The sequence below is a fragment of the Dreissena polymorpha genome, chromosome 15 (assembly GCF_020536995.1).
Source record: "Dreissena polymorpha isolate Duluth1 chromosome 15, UMN_Dpol_1.0, whole genome shotgun sequence".
Classification (NCBI taxonomy): Eukaryota; Metazoa; Mollusca; class Bivalvia; order Myida; family Dreissenidae; genus Dreissena; species Dreissena polymorpha.
The window spans coordinates 16,192,646-16,208,049 of NC_068369.1; the positions used below are offsets into that span (position 1 = coordinate 16,192,646).

The 15,404-nt window shown below is 35.8% G+C and overlaps 1 protein-coding gene across 3 annotated transcripts in view; it reads right to left on the minus strand.

The window, feature by feature from the left end:
* Positions 1-15,404, minus strand: part of LOC127861011 (nuclear envelope integral membrane protein 1-like) — a 102,231-nt gene that overhangs the window by 10,263 nt on the left and 76,564 nt on the right. For all 3 annotated transcript variants that reach the window (XR_008040019.1, XM_052399362.1, XM_052399361.1), the window contains exons 6-9: positions 7,749-7,842; positions 6,271-6,540; positions 5,827-5,921; positions 47-208 (exon numbers count right to left, since the gene is read on the minus strand). Coding sequence is in view for 2 of the 3 variants with exons in the window: in XM_052399362.1 (XP_052255322.1) it covers positions 47-208; positions 5,827-5,921; positions 6,271-6,540; positions 7,749-7,842 (621 nt within the window). In the remaining variant the exon portion in view is untranslated. The remainder of the gene's footprint in view (positions 1-46; positions 209-5,826; positions 5,922-6,270; positions 6,541-7,748; positions 7,843-15,404) is intronic.

Genomic DNA, 15,404 nt, shown 5'->3' on the forward strand with positions numbered 1-15,404 from the left:
GAAGGCCAAGCTAAAAGATTAAATAACCAACATTATCACAGCTTACCTATGTGGATTTTTAAGTTTGCTGATGACTTTCCAGGCTTTACAATCAGGACTCCGACAGTATTCCCGCAGTTTTTCCAGCTCCATTTTCGTCGACTCGTTTGCCTGTAGATGATACTCCTCCTCTGTCAGTAGCTTGACCTTCGGGCGGAATAATTTAAACCTGAAACCGAGTCCTTGTTTGCTTGAATATTTTGTGGTATTAAACAGTTTATCGAACATACCATGACGGTCAAGCAACCTGCTTACACTGAATCTCGTTCTGAAAAAACTGGGCTTAATGCATGTGTGTAAAGTGTTGTCTCAGTTTAGCCTGTGCAGTCTGCACGGGCTAGTCAGGGACAACAGTTTCTGCTTATATGGATTTTTTTTGTTTAACAGTGTCTCTTTTATGAACAAATGCTGTTTAGGCACAAAGTATCATTCCAGATTAGCCTGTGCATACTGCACTGACTAATCTGGAATGACACCTTACACAAGGCCTTAAACCCAGTTTTTACCATACTGAGAATTTTCCTGGGTATGCTGGTTTTACCAAGTACTAAGTGCACAATTTATATCAGTAAATGACAAATCCCTCACTATGGCTTGATTGGTCAAAGTATACTTAAATGTACCCCAGGTATGAAAAATATACTAAAAACGTACCCAGGAATTCTAAAGTTGAATTTGGCATTGTCTGCCTTTTTTTCAAATTAATTTAGTTCATAGTCAAGTTAATATTTTCAAAAATGTTCTCTATTATCAAAACCCATGCTCAAAAAAGAATGTTGAGACAGGTTTTGTCCCAAGAGAATTTTGTTTTGTAATTCGTAGCGCATTTTACCACATCGGATATTGGGTGGGAATAGCACTCAGGTACAGTCTAAATTGGCCAGGAACGTTGTACAATATCTTCTGTACTTAGGGTACGTTTAAGAAATACTTAAAAGTAACCAGAGTACATTTCAGTCGTCAACGAGCCAACAATGTCCAATCAAGCCCAACTGTGGGTGAGAATGGAAGCATTGAGAATCAAATCAACACTTTGGGGTTCAAACAGAGGGCCAGATAAGATGCGTATTTGCGTAAAATACGCATGACAAAAAAGAAAATACGCATGACTTAAAATTTTGTTGAGTAAAAAAACTCCTGACTAAATTCGGATTACGCATCGTGTGCAATATCAATGCGTATTAACCGTTTATACATGCATATAAATTCATGTAAACATGACTGGTTTCCGATACTGTGTCCACACCAGTAAAAACGGAGTGATATCACCATCTATGTATAGAATGTGGTTCCAGACCTAATTTACTCCTCAGTCAGAACGGTATCATTTCATGTTGGCCCACGATAGAGGCCGATGTTGATACAACGGGCTCCCCGCTGCATTGTTGAGCATCGATATACGCTCATGGTGAAAACATTTGACATTACATTAGATAAAACCCGAATCACCCAACTTCAAGCATATAATTTTTATTATCAGTTGATCTCTTGAGTGGCACTATGGAAAAAACTTTTACCTTCAAGCACCTTTTTAAATGGCGCCAAAATACACATATAATGAACAAGTTTTGTGGGCCAAGCTAAGAAGATTTTGATCGTGGCTGTGCAGTGTGTGCTAAACAGTGGCTTGCCAAATCAAGACGGAAAAAAGAGATTAATGGCTGCTTATAAGCCAAGGGCAAAAAAAAATCAGAAAAACTGTTAAATAAAACAAAAGTGATTTGTTAACATTAACATGTACAGTGTATTATTAATTCTGATCCTTTGAACATAAATACTCCTTAAAATTATCGGATTTTATTTTTTACTCATCAATTAAAAATATCATGAGTGAAATACCCCTCTGCTGAAAAAATTATCTGGAGCTCTGGGTTCAAACACTATACCTACAGAGCTTGCCGGTAAACCTACTGAAAGAGAGTAGCTGTCAAATTAATACAAATAATTAACTGTCTCACTTTGACGGAATAAGTCCAATTTAACATACCATTGGTACAACCATAAAAAGCAATAAATATCCCTTCACCACAACTGCATGAAGAGGAATTAATAAATTGATAAAATGGTGTCTAAACGACTGTTATTTAATACACATACTTCAAAATTGAAAAAATAGACATTTGTAAGTTAAAACATGTACATGTATGCTGACTAACATCTACATCCCCTCTTTCCTCCCCAACTTGCAATGTCTTCAATATGTGTGACCATTACATATACCAGTCATGATATTTTAATCAATATAAACTAATAATTGTAAAAAAATATGGTATTTCAGAACTTTTCTTTTTTCATCCTTTGTGGTTGACTGTCCCTTTAACCTTATGTATATGTATCATGTTGAACAATTTAATATGGATGCACAATCACAATACTACATCTTGGCTAAAACTGGAAAAAATACCAAGATTATTATTTGTTAATTTAGTGATAAACATCAAAATAAACATGATTTAAAAACACAACTTGTAAGAACTGCAAACTAATCATAATATTTATTTAATGCAAAAACATTTAAACAGAACTTCATATAACTTAAGAAACCTAAATACCTTTTGCCTTTTAAACCTTTTTTAAACCATCCCAGTACAGTATACCTACTAATAACGCACAAGAAATTTCTTTTTACTTACATATACTTTTGCAAGCATGAAATGGTTAAAAAGAAAGTGTCATAACGATTAAACAGTTTGTTTTTTTTAGTTTATTTTTAAGAGATTTGAAAAACAATAGATCATTGTGTATCAATGACTGAAATAACACTATGGACATAGAAATATACTAGTAATACTGTTCTGTTAAGGAGTTGTGTTGTACCAGTACTTAAAATTGAGAAATAATGTTATTTTTGCAGCATAAAACTAAGTTATAATCTTGAATGGTTGTACTTTTGTTTTTATCAACATGTGTTGATCGCTGATGTGAAGAATAAACAAGAGGGCCATGATGGCCCTAAATCGCTCACCTGAGTAACCAAATACAATACCAACCCAGATTTCATCAAGATAAACATTCTGACCAAATTTCATAAAGATTAGATGAAAACTGTGACCTCTATTGTCTACACAAGGTTTTTCTATTATTTGACCTAGTGACCCAGTTTTTGACCCCAGGTGACCCAAATACAATCCCAACCGGGATTTTATCAAGATAAACATTCTGATCAAATTTTATGAAGATTGGATGAAAACTGTGACCTCTATTGTCTACACAAGGTTTTTCTATTATATTACCTAGTGACCTAGTTTTTGACCCCAGATGACCCAAATACAATCCCAACCCAGATTTCATCAAGATAAACATTCTGACCAAATTTCATAAAGATTGCATGAAAACTGTGACAAGGTTTTTCTATTATTTGACCTAGTGACCTAGTTTTTGACCTAGTGACCTTGTTTTTGACCCCAGATCACCCTTATACAATGCCAACCCAGATTTAATCAAAATAAACATTCTGACCTAATTTCATAAAGATTGGATGAAAACTGTGACCTCTACTGTCTACACAAACAAATTGTTGACGGTTTTTCTATTATTTGACCTCGTGACCTAGTTTTTGACCTCAGATGACCCAAATAAAATCCCAACCCAGATTTCATAAAGATAAACATTCTGACCAAATTTCATAAAGATTGGATGAAAACTACCTCTATTGTCTACACAAGGTTTTTCTATTATTTGACCTAGTTTTTAACCTAGTGACCTAGTTTTTTACCCCAGATGACCAAAATACAATCTCAACCCAGATTTTATGAAGATAAACATTCTGACAAAATTTCATAAAGATTGGATGAAAACTGTGACCTCTACTGTCTACACAAGGTTTTTCTATTATTTGACCTAGTTTTTGACCTTGTGACCTAGTTTTTGACCCCAGATGACCCAAATACAATCCCAACCCAGATTTCATCAAGATAAACATTCTGACCAAATTTCATAAAGATTGGATGAAAACTGTGACCTCTACTGTCTACACAAGGTTTTTCTATTATTTGACCTAGTTTTCAACCTAGTGACCTAATTTTTGACCCCAGATGACCCAAATACACTCCCAACCCAGATTTTATCAAGATAAACATTCTGACCAAATTTCATAAAGATTTGATGAAAACCTCGACCTCTATGGTCTACACAAGGTTTTTCTATTATTTGACCTATTATGTGACCTAGTGACCTAGTTTTTGACCCCAGATGACCCAAATACAATCCCAACCCAGATTTCATCAAGACGCTCATTCTGACCAAATTTCATAAAGATTGGATGAAAACTGTGACCTCTACTGTCTACACAAACAAATTGTTAACAGACGCACGCACACACGCACGCACACACGCCGGACATCACACGGTCACATAAGCTCACCATGTCACTTTGTGACAGGTGAGCTAAAAAATGTACCTAGTAAGTGAGCTTGACTTTGATAGTAAAGTGTAAATTTTCTGTCAGTTCCATAAAAGCTTCATTTCACAAATTCAACCTGTACTGTAGATTTATTTGTGTTGACTTGAATTTTTGAGGATTCACAAAATCTTCCATTCGAGTTTGGTCTTATAAATTCCTGGCTTTTTTGTATAAAGTTGGATATAAACCTATCAACTTAAAAGTTCATTGGACATTTGATTTTGTGTTTAAGAGCACAGGTATTGGGCACGTGACCAAGTCACTTTAACACTACCATGTCATAAAACAACATTTTTCATCATTTTGAAAAAAAAAAATTCTGATATAATAAATATATATTATATCAGAATTTTTTTATTTTCAACATGATGAAAAATGTTGTTATATGACATATTGATAGTGTTAAAGTAACTTGGCCATGCGCCCAACACCTGTGTTGAAGAGGACCCATGAAAATGCACAAAAATTAGCATCCAACAAATAATCGTGGTTTCACAGCATATATTCTGGACCTGAGTTCAACAACCCATTTGTAGACTTACAAATAAAGAGAAGACTTAGAACCAAGAAAGATATGTTCAGTGTTTGAAACGTGCCATTGGTGCAAAAGGGTACCATGTGACATTAAAATTATATGTCCCATGGTACCTTTTTGCACCAATTGGGCAATATACAGGTTAGAAATGCTGCTTATGTGATAAGTAAATTTTTCTACAAACCAATTGTTTAGTTGGAGTTGCTAAATTCCATGCGATATATAAATGGTATAAGGCTATTAGAACAGAACAATTTTTAAAATATTTCTTATTTTTTTACTCAGGGCTTTTTTTCCTTATTTATGAGTGGCCGTGGAAGGACATTTCACAATTTTGAAAAGGACAATTCACAAACCTAACATGGCCGTGAATTTTTACAAAATGGGCCGTTTTTCACAATTTTCATTATTTCACGACTCGGTTTTTCACAATTTTAAGAAGTTCGCGACTCAATTTTCACAATTTTGAAAAGTTCGCGACTCAATTTGTTACAATTTTGAAAAGATTGCAACTCATGTTTTCACAATTTTGAAAAGTTCGCGACTCATTTTTTCACAAAGTAAGGGGGCCAGGGCCACTTCACAAAGTCAGGAAAAAAAGCCCTGTTTACTTAACCTTTTGCATGCTGGGAAATTTGTCGTCTGCTAAAATGTCTTCTGCTGAATATCTCAAATTAGCATTTTCTTCGATTTTTTTCAAAGAATACTATCAGAATAGCAAGCAGTTTGGATGCTGATGAGACACCACCTTCTGTGGCGTCTCATCAGGATCCAAACTGTTTGCAAAGGCCTTCAAAATTCAGTTCCTGCACTGAAAGATTTAAGGATTGGTTGGTGCCCTCTGACTTACCGAATATTTTTCATCCTCTGGCTCCTGAAGACCGCTACAGGAAAGTTATAGATGACTAGAAGCAGCAAGACCAACGCTACAGAGACCTCTGTGACCTGAAGTGATTTTATTTGCTTTAATGCCTGTGCATTTTGGATTGGGAAAAAAATAGGGTGATAAACCATAAAATTGGGGAAATTAAAACATTATTAATCTGATTATAAATAAAACTTAATTCCAATTTTGTATGACCGCATTTTTAATTGTATTATTAAATTAATATTATGAAATGATATGTTATTAAATTGCTATATAAAGAACTTAAACCGATTATTGAGTTTATTGGATAAGTTTGGAACCTTTCTTGGAAAATTTTGGTCAAATGTTTGGGAAAAAAACCTTATATTTTACCATTATAAAACATCCTGTAAGAGACCTTAATTAGGGGCAAAAAGACAAACTGACCTGTGTGCTGTAAAACACCAGTCCTAGCCCCACCCCCTGGAGAAGCCACTGTATCAACGACAGCGACCGCTTGTCTTCCACTGGACCATACCGATATACGATGGCGAAGCTCACGAGGCCCGATATCACAATGTAGCCGAGGAAGTACTGCCAGTACTCAAGGAAATAGTCTGTTGACGATTCTGTGACTAATTTTTTAAATGATTGGAGGACAAAAAGGCTGGCGGAGGTTCCCAAGAACAGAAAAATGTATATTAGGCTCTTCAGTCGCTGAAAATGTTAAGAACAGGAACTGCACTTAACCCTTTGCATGCTGGGAAATTCGTTGTCTGCTAAAATGTTGTCTGCTCAATTTCTAAAATTAGCATTATCTTCGATTTTTTTCAAAGAATACTATCAGAATAGCAAACAGTTTGCTATTAAAAGTTTTAAAGGCTTCATTTCCAACCGTAAAATACTGATGAGCAGCAAACAGCATAAAACCTGAACAGACTGTGAGTTACTCGCAAGCTGTCCTGGTTTTATGCTTTTGCACATGGTCACTTTTACATCGCTCCCGAGTGGGAAAGGGTTAAAGTACTATTAGAGTAATCTTTGATACACACCAAACAAAAAAGGCAGATTTTTGGGCTTTCAAGCAATTAAAAGATTTAACAGGAAACTGCATTAACCTTTTTGCATTGGAACTTGAACGATCTTTAACTTTCTTGATGAGTTTAAAAATTGAGAATACCTGGGGGCCATTTCAAAAATGATCGTACGACAATTTTAACTTACGAGAGAATTTTGTAATCTTAATAAGTAGATGAACTACCTTGCCATGCTCGTAAAATATATATGGCACTTGAGATGCCAATGAAATTAATAAAATACTGAAAAAAATATAATCATATGATATGCACTTTAGCAATTATGTATCTTCGAAAAATGTATCGTATCGTAAATGTGTACTACATTGTTGATTGAAACGGTCCCCAGGAGTTTCATTCTAGGAAAACTGGGCTTAACTCTTTCAGTGCTGGAACCGAATTTTGAAGGCCTTTGCAAACAGTTTGGATCCAGATGAGATGCCACAGAATGTGGCGTCTCATCAGGATCCAAACTGTTTGCTATTCTGATAGTATTTTTTGAAAAAAATCGAAGAAAATGCTAATTTTAGAAATTTAGCAGACGACATTTAAGCAGACGACAAATTTCCCAGCATGCAAAGGGTTAACTGAAAAATTAAATAAAAGTGGAAAGTATTGTTCCTCAAAAGCCTGTGAATACTGACCAGGCTAACCTGTAGCTTTATGCATATGCATTAAGCCCAGTTTTCCCAGAATTTTAAAAATGTTTTAAAAAGTTAACAGTATTTGCCAGCAAAAAGAACAACTAAATTTCCAAAATTTAGTTAAAACCCCAGAATTGTTTCAATGCAAAGGGCTCTGGTTCTATTTCCGAACTGGGGAAAAATAAACATGGTCACAACTACTCACCGAGGGTACAAACTTGGCTAGGACCAGCATTAGGATCAGTACCGAGGCCAGGACGCCCACCAGAACACCCGTCCCATAATGCATCGTGGTGTTGCTAAAATGATACAAGAACGGAAACTGAGACATTTACCAGAACACCCGTCCCATAACTAGTTGTGGTGTTGCTGAAACCATAAAAGAACTGAAACTGTAAGAAATTTACCAGAACACCCGTCCCATAATGCACCATGGTGTTGCTGAAACCATACAAGAACTGAAACTGTAAGACATTTATCACAACACCCGTCCCATAATGCACCATGGTGTTGCTGAAACCATACAAGAACTGAAACTGTAAGACATTTATCAGAACACCCGTCCCATAATGCTTGTGGTGTTTCTGAAACCACACAAGAACTGAAACTGTAAGACATTTACCAGGCGCCCCGTTCCATTATGCATCGTGGTGTTGCTGAAACCATACAAGAACGGAAACTGTAAGACATTTACCAGGAAAACCATCCCATAATGCATAGTGGTGTTGCTGAAACCACACAAGAATGAAAAATGTCAGACATTTACCACAACACCCGTCCCATAATGCATTGTGGTGTTGCTGAAAGGATTTAAAAGGGATTGAAAATCAATAGGGGTCATTTACGAGTTATGATCAATGTACCTATGAAGTTTCATGATCCTAGGCCTAAGCGTTCTTGGATTATCATCTGGAAACCAGTGATCTGAAAATCAATAGGGGTCATCTATGAGTTATGATCAATGTAGCTATGAAGTTTCATGATCCTAGGCCTAAGCGTTCTTGAGTTATCATCCGGAAACCATTTTACTTTTTCGGGTCATCGTGACCTTGACCTTTGACCTAGTGACCTTAAAATCAATAGGGGTAATCTGCAAGTCTGATGATCAATGTATCTATGAAGTTTCATGATCCTAGGCATAAGCGTTCTTAATTTATCATCCGGAAACCATTTTACTGCTTTGGGTCACCGTGACCTCGACCTTTGACCTATAGTGACCTGAAAATCAATAGGGGTCATCTGCCAGTCATGATCAATGTATCTATGAAGTTTCATGATCCTAGGCATAAGTGTTCTTGAGTTATTATCGGGAAACCATTTTACTATTTCGGGTGATTATGACCTTTACCTTTGACCTAGTGACCTGAAAATCAATAGGAGTCATCTGCGAGTCATGATCAATGTACCTATGAAGTTTCATGATCCTTGGCATAAGCGCTCTTGAGTTATCATCCGGAAACCATCTGGTGGACAGACTAACCGACATGAGCAAAACAATATACCCCCTTTTCTTCGAAAGGGGGGGGGCATAATGAGAAAACTGCCCCCCTCCCAGCAGCCATGTTATTCAACTGACCGGAACCATTTTTCAACTCAACTCTCGTATCAAGGAAACAAATGTTCTGAGCAAGTTTCATGAAAATTGGGCCAAAAATGTGACTTCTACTGTGTTCACATGTTTTCACTTTATACATATAGAGAAAAATACCCCGCCCACTGGCGGCCATGTTTTTTCACCGATCCCGACCATTTTCAATCTCGTTTGAGATATCAAAAAAAACAATGTTTTGACCAACTTTCATGATGATTGGGCAAAAAGTGTGCCTTCTAGAGTGTTTACAAGGTTTCTCTATAGCCAAATATGGAAAACTGCCACTATATACATATAGAGAAAAATGCCCCGCCCACTGGCGGCCATGTTTTTTCACCGTTCTCGACCATTTTCGAACTCGTCCGAGACATCAATTGAACCAATGTTTTGACCAGACCAACTTTCATGATGATTGGGCAAAAATTGTGACTTCTAGAGTGTTTACAAGGTTTCTCTATAGCCAAATAAGGAAAACTGCCCCGCCCACTGGCGGCCATGTTTTTTGACGGATCGGAACCACTTTTGAACCCAACCAAGATATCATTAAGACAAACATTTTGACAAAGTTACATGAAGATTGGGCATGAAATGCGACTTCTACAGTGTTTACAAGGTTTTTTTTTTTTTTTACAAAGTGACCTAGTTTTTGACCCGGCACAACCCAGTTTCAAACTCGGCCGAGATTTCATTGGGACAAAGCTTCTGACCAAGTTTCATGAAGATGGGACAAGAAATGTGGCCTCTAGAGTGTTTACGAGCAAATGTTAACGGACGGTTGGACATACGATGGACAAAGACCGGTCACAAAAGCTCACCTGAGCAATCAGGTGAGCTAAAAACTCTCTAAGGAACTACAAGAACGTATCTAAGAGGTAAAATACATATCTAAGTGGTAAAATAGGTATCTTAGTGGTAAAATACGTATGTAAGTGGTAAAATATGTATCTAATTGGTAAAATACGTATCTTAGTGGTAAAAATATGTATTTAAGTTGTTTAATACATATCTAAGTGGTTAATGGTTAACCCTTTCAGTGCGGGAACCGAATTTTGAAGGCGTCTAATCAGGATCCAAACTGTTTCCTATTCTGATAATATTCTTTGAAAAAAATCGAAGAAAATGCTAATTTTAGAAATTCAGCAGATGACATTTTAGCAGACGACAAATTTCCCAGCATGCAAAGGGTTAAAGCAGCATTCTGGGCAAACTGGGTTTAATAATCTGTGTGTCAGTTGTCTGTCGAGTCTGCATCAGTTGTCTGTCGAGTCTGCATCAGTTGTCTGTCGAGTCTGCATCAGTTGTCTGTCGAGTCTGCATCAGTTGTCTGTCGAGTCTGCATCAGTTGTCTGTCGAGTCTGCATCAGTTGTCTGTCGAGTCTGTGTGTCAGTTGTCTGTCGAGTCTGCATCAGTTGTCTGTCGAGTCTGTGTGTCAGTTGTCTGTCGAGTCTGCAACTGCTAATCAGGGCAATACATTCAGCTTTTATGGTTTTTGTTCTTATAAAGGAAGTCACTGTTAACCCTTTGCATGCTGGGTAATTTGTCTTCTGCTAAAATGTCGTCTGCAGAATTTCTAAAATTAGCATTTTCTTCGATTTTTTTCAAAGAATACTATCAGAATAGCAAACAGTTTGGATCCTGATGAGACGCCACGTTCTGTGGCGTCTCATCTGGATCCAAGCTGTTTGCAAAGGCCTTTAAAATTCAGCTCCAGCGCTTTAAGGGTTAATTGAAAATCGGGTTTAAACTGAAATTGTCCCCCCAAATTAGCCCATGCTGACTGCATTAAGCCCAGTTTTCCCAAAACTAGACTTATTTTGTTATGGCAGTGTTAAGGTTCTGGTATGTCAGATTTGAATTCGTTCTAGTTGTGTTAGCTCTTTACCAGAATTAGAAATGTATTTTAACATGTTTGTAGTCCCTTCAAAAATTACGTTTAATTAAAGATCTTTCTTACTAAATTAAAGTTTTAAAGGCTTTATTTCCAACCCTTAAATAAGATACTGATGGGCAGCAAACAGCATTACACCTGAACAGCCTGCCATTTATTCACAGGCTGTTCTGGTTTTATGCTGGTTGCAAAGCCATTTTCACTTTGCTTCTTATTGGGGGAAAGGGTTAACAGCGTCACGTTTGGAAGTTTGTATATTTGTATGTCTGAAATTTTTGAACAAGGAATTACATGTAATTACACCCAATTAAGTATCCATCAACCCAAGCCCTGTTTTTTGTTATTTATTATTTCTTACAAGGCTTGCTTTTATCTTCCTTTATTTGTTTCTACTATCTGGACAAATAAACAGCAGACACACTGGGGCATCCAGCCATTTATCAGTCAATCATGATAAGCGAATTATAGATGATAAAGGATGAGATAAAAACTTAAGATTCAAAGGGTGAACTACACCACAAGGTGACCCCCCCCCCCCCTCTATTTACTTAAGTAATATCTGACTTCTTAACCCCCCTAAAATACTTAGAAAATAATGAGGCTTGTTAGCATACTTATCTAGTTAAAAATTTCCAAACATTTTTTTCCTGTTAATTCTTTAAATCTCACTTCAACATTTTATGTCTTTTTTTTCTCTGTAAGCCTAACCATCAACTTGTTGATTGACATCACAGTGTGTATTTTTAGTAGCATTTTGAGGCTAAAAATTCAGCCCAATGCCCAATTGCAAACAGTATATTTTTTTTCCTAAGGACTATACAAAATTCCCTATTGAAGGCTTGTACAATTTTATTTTTTTTATTGCCCCTTACAGAAAAAAAAGAGTGCCGCTATGTAGCGGCAATGTTGTGGCTACAAAGCTGCTACCATTTTTTGTAGCCACAACTACTAGCCAGAAAGTAGCCAATAGTAGCCGCTAGCGTTTATAAGTTAAAATCATTGTAAGTAAGCTGTGGTGGTTAACCCTTAGAGTGCTGGCACCGAATTTAAAAGGCCTTTGCAAACAGTTTGGATCCAGATGAGCGTCCCATCAGGATCCAAACTGTTTGCTATTCTGATAGTATTCTTAGAAAAAAAACGAAGAAAATGCTTATTTTAGAAATTCAGCAGACGACATTTAAGCAGACGACAAATTTCCCAGCATGCAAAGGGTTAATACAGTTTCAATTGGTGTATATTAATGAGAAAGCATGGATTTGGAAATAAAACCCTGAAGTATTGAAATAATAAATCTGATATATATATAAATCTGATAATACCCCAAAAAAGGCTGTCAAGTTTTAACACTGAAATTTGTCTTTAACATTTGATTTGGCAAAAAACAAAGGTTTTGAATAAAAATCATGTTTTAATTCATGTGTGGAAGCTTTGTATCTATACTTATTTATTATAACATAATATATTTTTACATTTCAATTGTTGTTGCTTTAAAACAAAAGCAGTAAAATTACATGTATCAGCTAGAGCAAGATTAACTTTATCTCTGGATAATTTCAAAAGGTTTTTTTGTCAATATGTTTTAATTCTAGCTGTTGAGCTGGCCATTTGTCATGAGTCAACATAAAATACAAAAGCAATCCATATATATTCTTTCTTAGAGGGTTATCATGAAGATAATAAACTAGTCCAGAGCTCCAGATAAGGGTCGTATCTTCGTAATTACGAATTATTTTCAAGTCCGTTACGTATTTATTTTAAAATCTTGTCGTACCATTAAGAATTTCAAAATCAAGTTACGAATTTTATTTTTACATCCGTTCGTATCGATTTTTATTGAGTTCTTTTCGCGTTTTATAGATCTTTGCGGTGCTTATATAGAATGGTTATCGGGTTTGTTTAACAAATGGCATTTTTTCCAATAAAAGCGGCGTTTACAGTCTATCTGTCAAAAAAATGGCGGCGCCCAGAGAACGTTCTAAAAAACTGCAAAGCGTCCAAAAACACGCTTTTAACATTTTGTACGCAAAGTCAGCGGAAGTTAAATGTTTAGAAAGACATTATAGAAAAGATCTTATACGATGTTGTATGTTCAGTTGCCGACACAGTCGGAAAAGCTTAACAAAAACGCGACACGACGGGTCCAAACTTAAACACATAAAAAACATTGAACGAGTGGAAGGGACAAGTCCCGTGGCTAATCGTTGAAAAGATTGACCTGTTTAAATTGTGAAATATGTAAAAATTCATCTAAGGCATGCAATGTAAGCACAGTTTGGGCATATGAAGGTATTTGAAAAATACAATTGTATAATACTGAAAAGACACTGTTGAACTCGTATAAATAAAGTTGCTAGTATGTTTATTTTGATTTTTTTTTTGCATGAAAATAACCATTTTTAGTTATTTTTTCGTCATTTAGAAAAAATAAGAATTATTTTCCAAAACTTAGTCGTAATGTTAAGAATAAAATTTCAGAGTTAAGAATTCTTTTTGAAAATCTGGTAGTAATTTAAGAATTTCACAAAACCTTATCTGGAGCTCTGTAGTCAAAACTAAATCCAATTACATTTTACTTCAAATAATTAACACTTTATAAGTATTGACTTTTAGGAAGTTTTTTAGTAGAAAATGCATTGGTTTGCATTGTATAATATGGTATTGTAGGTTCATATATGTTCCTGGCCTTCAAGTATTGCGATCATTACGCTCTGGAACAGCAGACGATTTATTTCATAAATCTTGTGGCTAGAGCAGAGCCAAAACTAGTAGCGGCAAGTGAGCCGCAACGAGTAGCCAGAAAGCTCATTTGCATACGAAAAACAACCTTGCGGTTACAAAGCGGCAACTAGTAGCGGCAACCAAGCCGCAACTAGTAGCCAAAGCAAGAACTAGCAGCCGCAACATAGCCAGAACTAGTAGCGGCAACCAAGCTGCAACTTGTAGCCAGAAAGCTCATTTGCATACGAAAAACAAACATGCGGCTACAAAGCCGCAACTAGTAGCGGCTACTGAGCCGCAACATTGCGGCAACTGAGCCGCTAATAGTTGCCACAAGGCCTAAATATTAGTAAGGGGCATTTACCCAATCCAAAAGGCATGGCACCATAACAAAAATTGTAGTGTGTTTTATTTCACCATTTTGGGAAAAATCCTGTTGTTTGAAGTTACTAAAACTTGGAAATTAGTATGTTGATTTTTTGCTTACAAAAACTTTTAATAAAGAATAAAAGTGAAATCCATTGAAATTTACTATGGTTCAACTTATGGAGCTGGATTTGAAATTAAATTAATGATTTTGTTTTTTGGAATCCTTCAATCAGGAATTTTTAGATTAACCCAATTTTTAGTTCCCTTTTGTCTTCAGTTTTGAGAAAAAAATAAATTATTTTTAAAATGGGAATGGGTCCCCTGATACTGGACACGAATTTAAATGAAAAAAAACACAAAAACTTTGCTGTAAAAAATATATCAATCATACAGCCCCTAGCTGGTTATATAGCTACATAATCACCTGAATGCCAGAAGTTTGGGGTGTATCCAGTCATATGCTTCCTTGTAATATTTCAGCCAATCTGTATACATGTTGTTCACCAATGGTGAGTCTTTGACAAATGAAGGAATATTCTCCGTTATTACGTGCGAGGCAGAGTCAAACTGTTCATTAAAATGTTGAGACACTTTCCCTAGCCTGGCATATATTTCTTCTGTTGTTAAATTCATGTCCCGCCATTGCTTGACTAGATTTAAGTACACCTCGCTCTGATAGTTATACATTGTGATACGATTTCAGTTAAGTTCAATTACTTCCTGTTTTGATAAACCGTAAATATCTTTGCCACGCTAAAGGCTCCTACCTTTTAAAGGTCAGTGTTTAAGAGCTGCCACAGGTACAGTAATTCATGTAAATGCATACACTTTCTCTTTCAATCATTCAGTACACAAACAGTATACAAATATTACATGGATGTTTTAGTTTATGATCAGTGAATATACATTTAACAAGTATGTATTCACTGGACAAGTTCAGCAAGACTAGAAATACATCAATTTCATCTCATATATTACCACTTCTGTACTGGACTGCTATATGAGCCTATATTTATTGTCTAGAAATAACTGGGAATTTCCACTTATTTCACTTATGCAAATTTATTCATCTTCTGCAGAACAACTCCTGATTAACACATAATTTAACACAATAACTTCCAACAATATGTATTTCAATGTCAATGACACTTTACTTCCATTAAAATCTCCCCGAATCCTTCAAATCTCATAAAAAACAAACCTGTCCTACTTTTGAACAAAATGTAAATAATCAGCACAACTCCAATTTCTCCTTTGTTTCCAAATTACAGACAGTTACAGCATTTAATTCTGC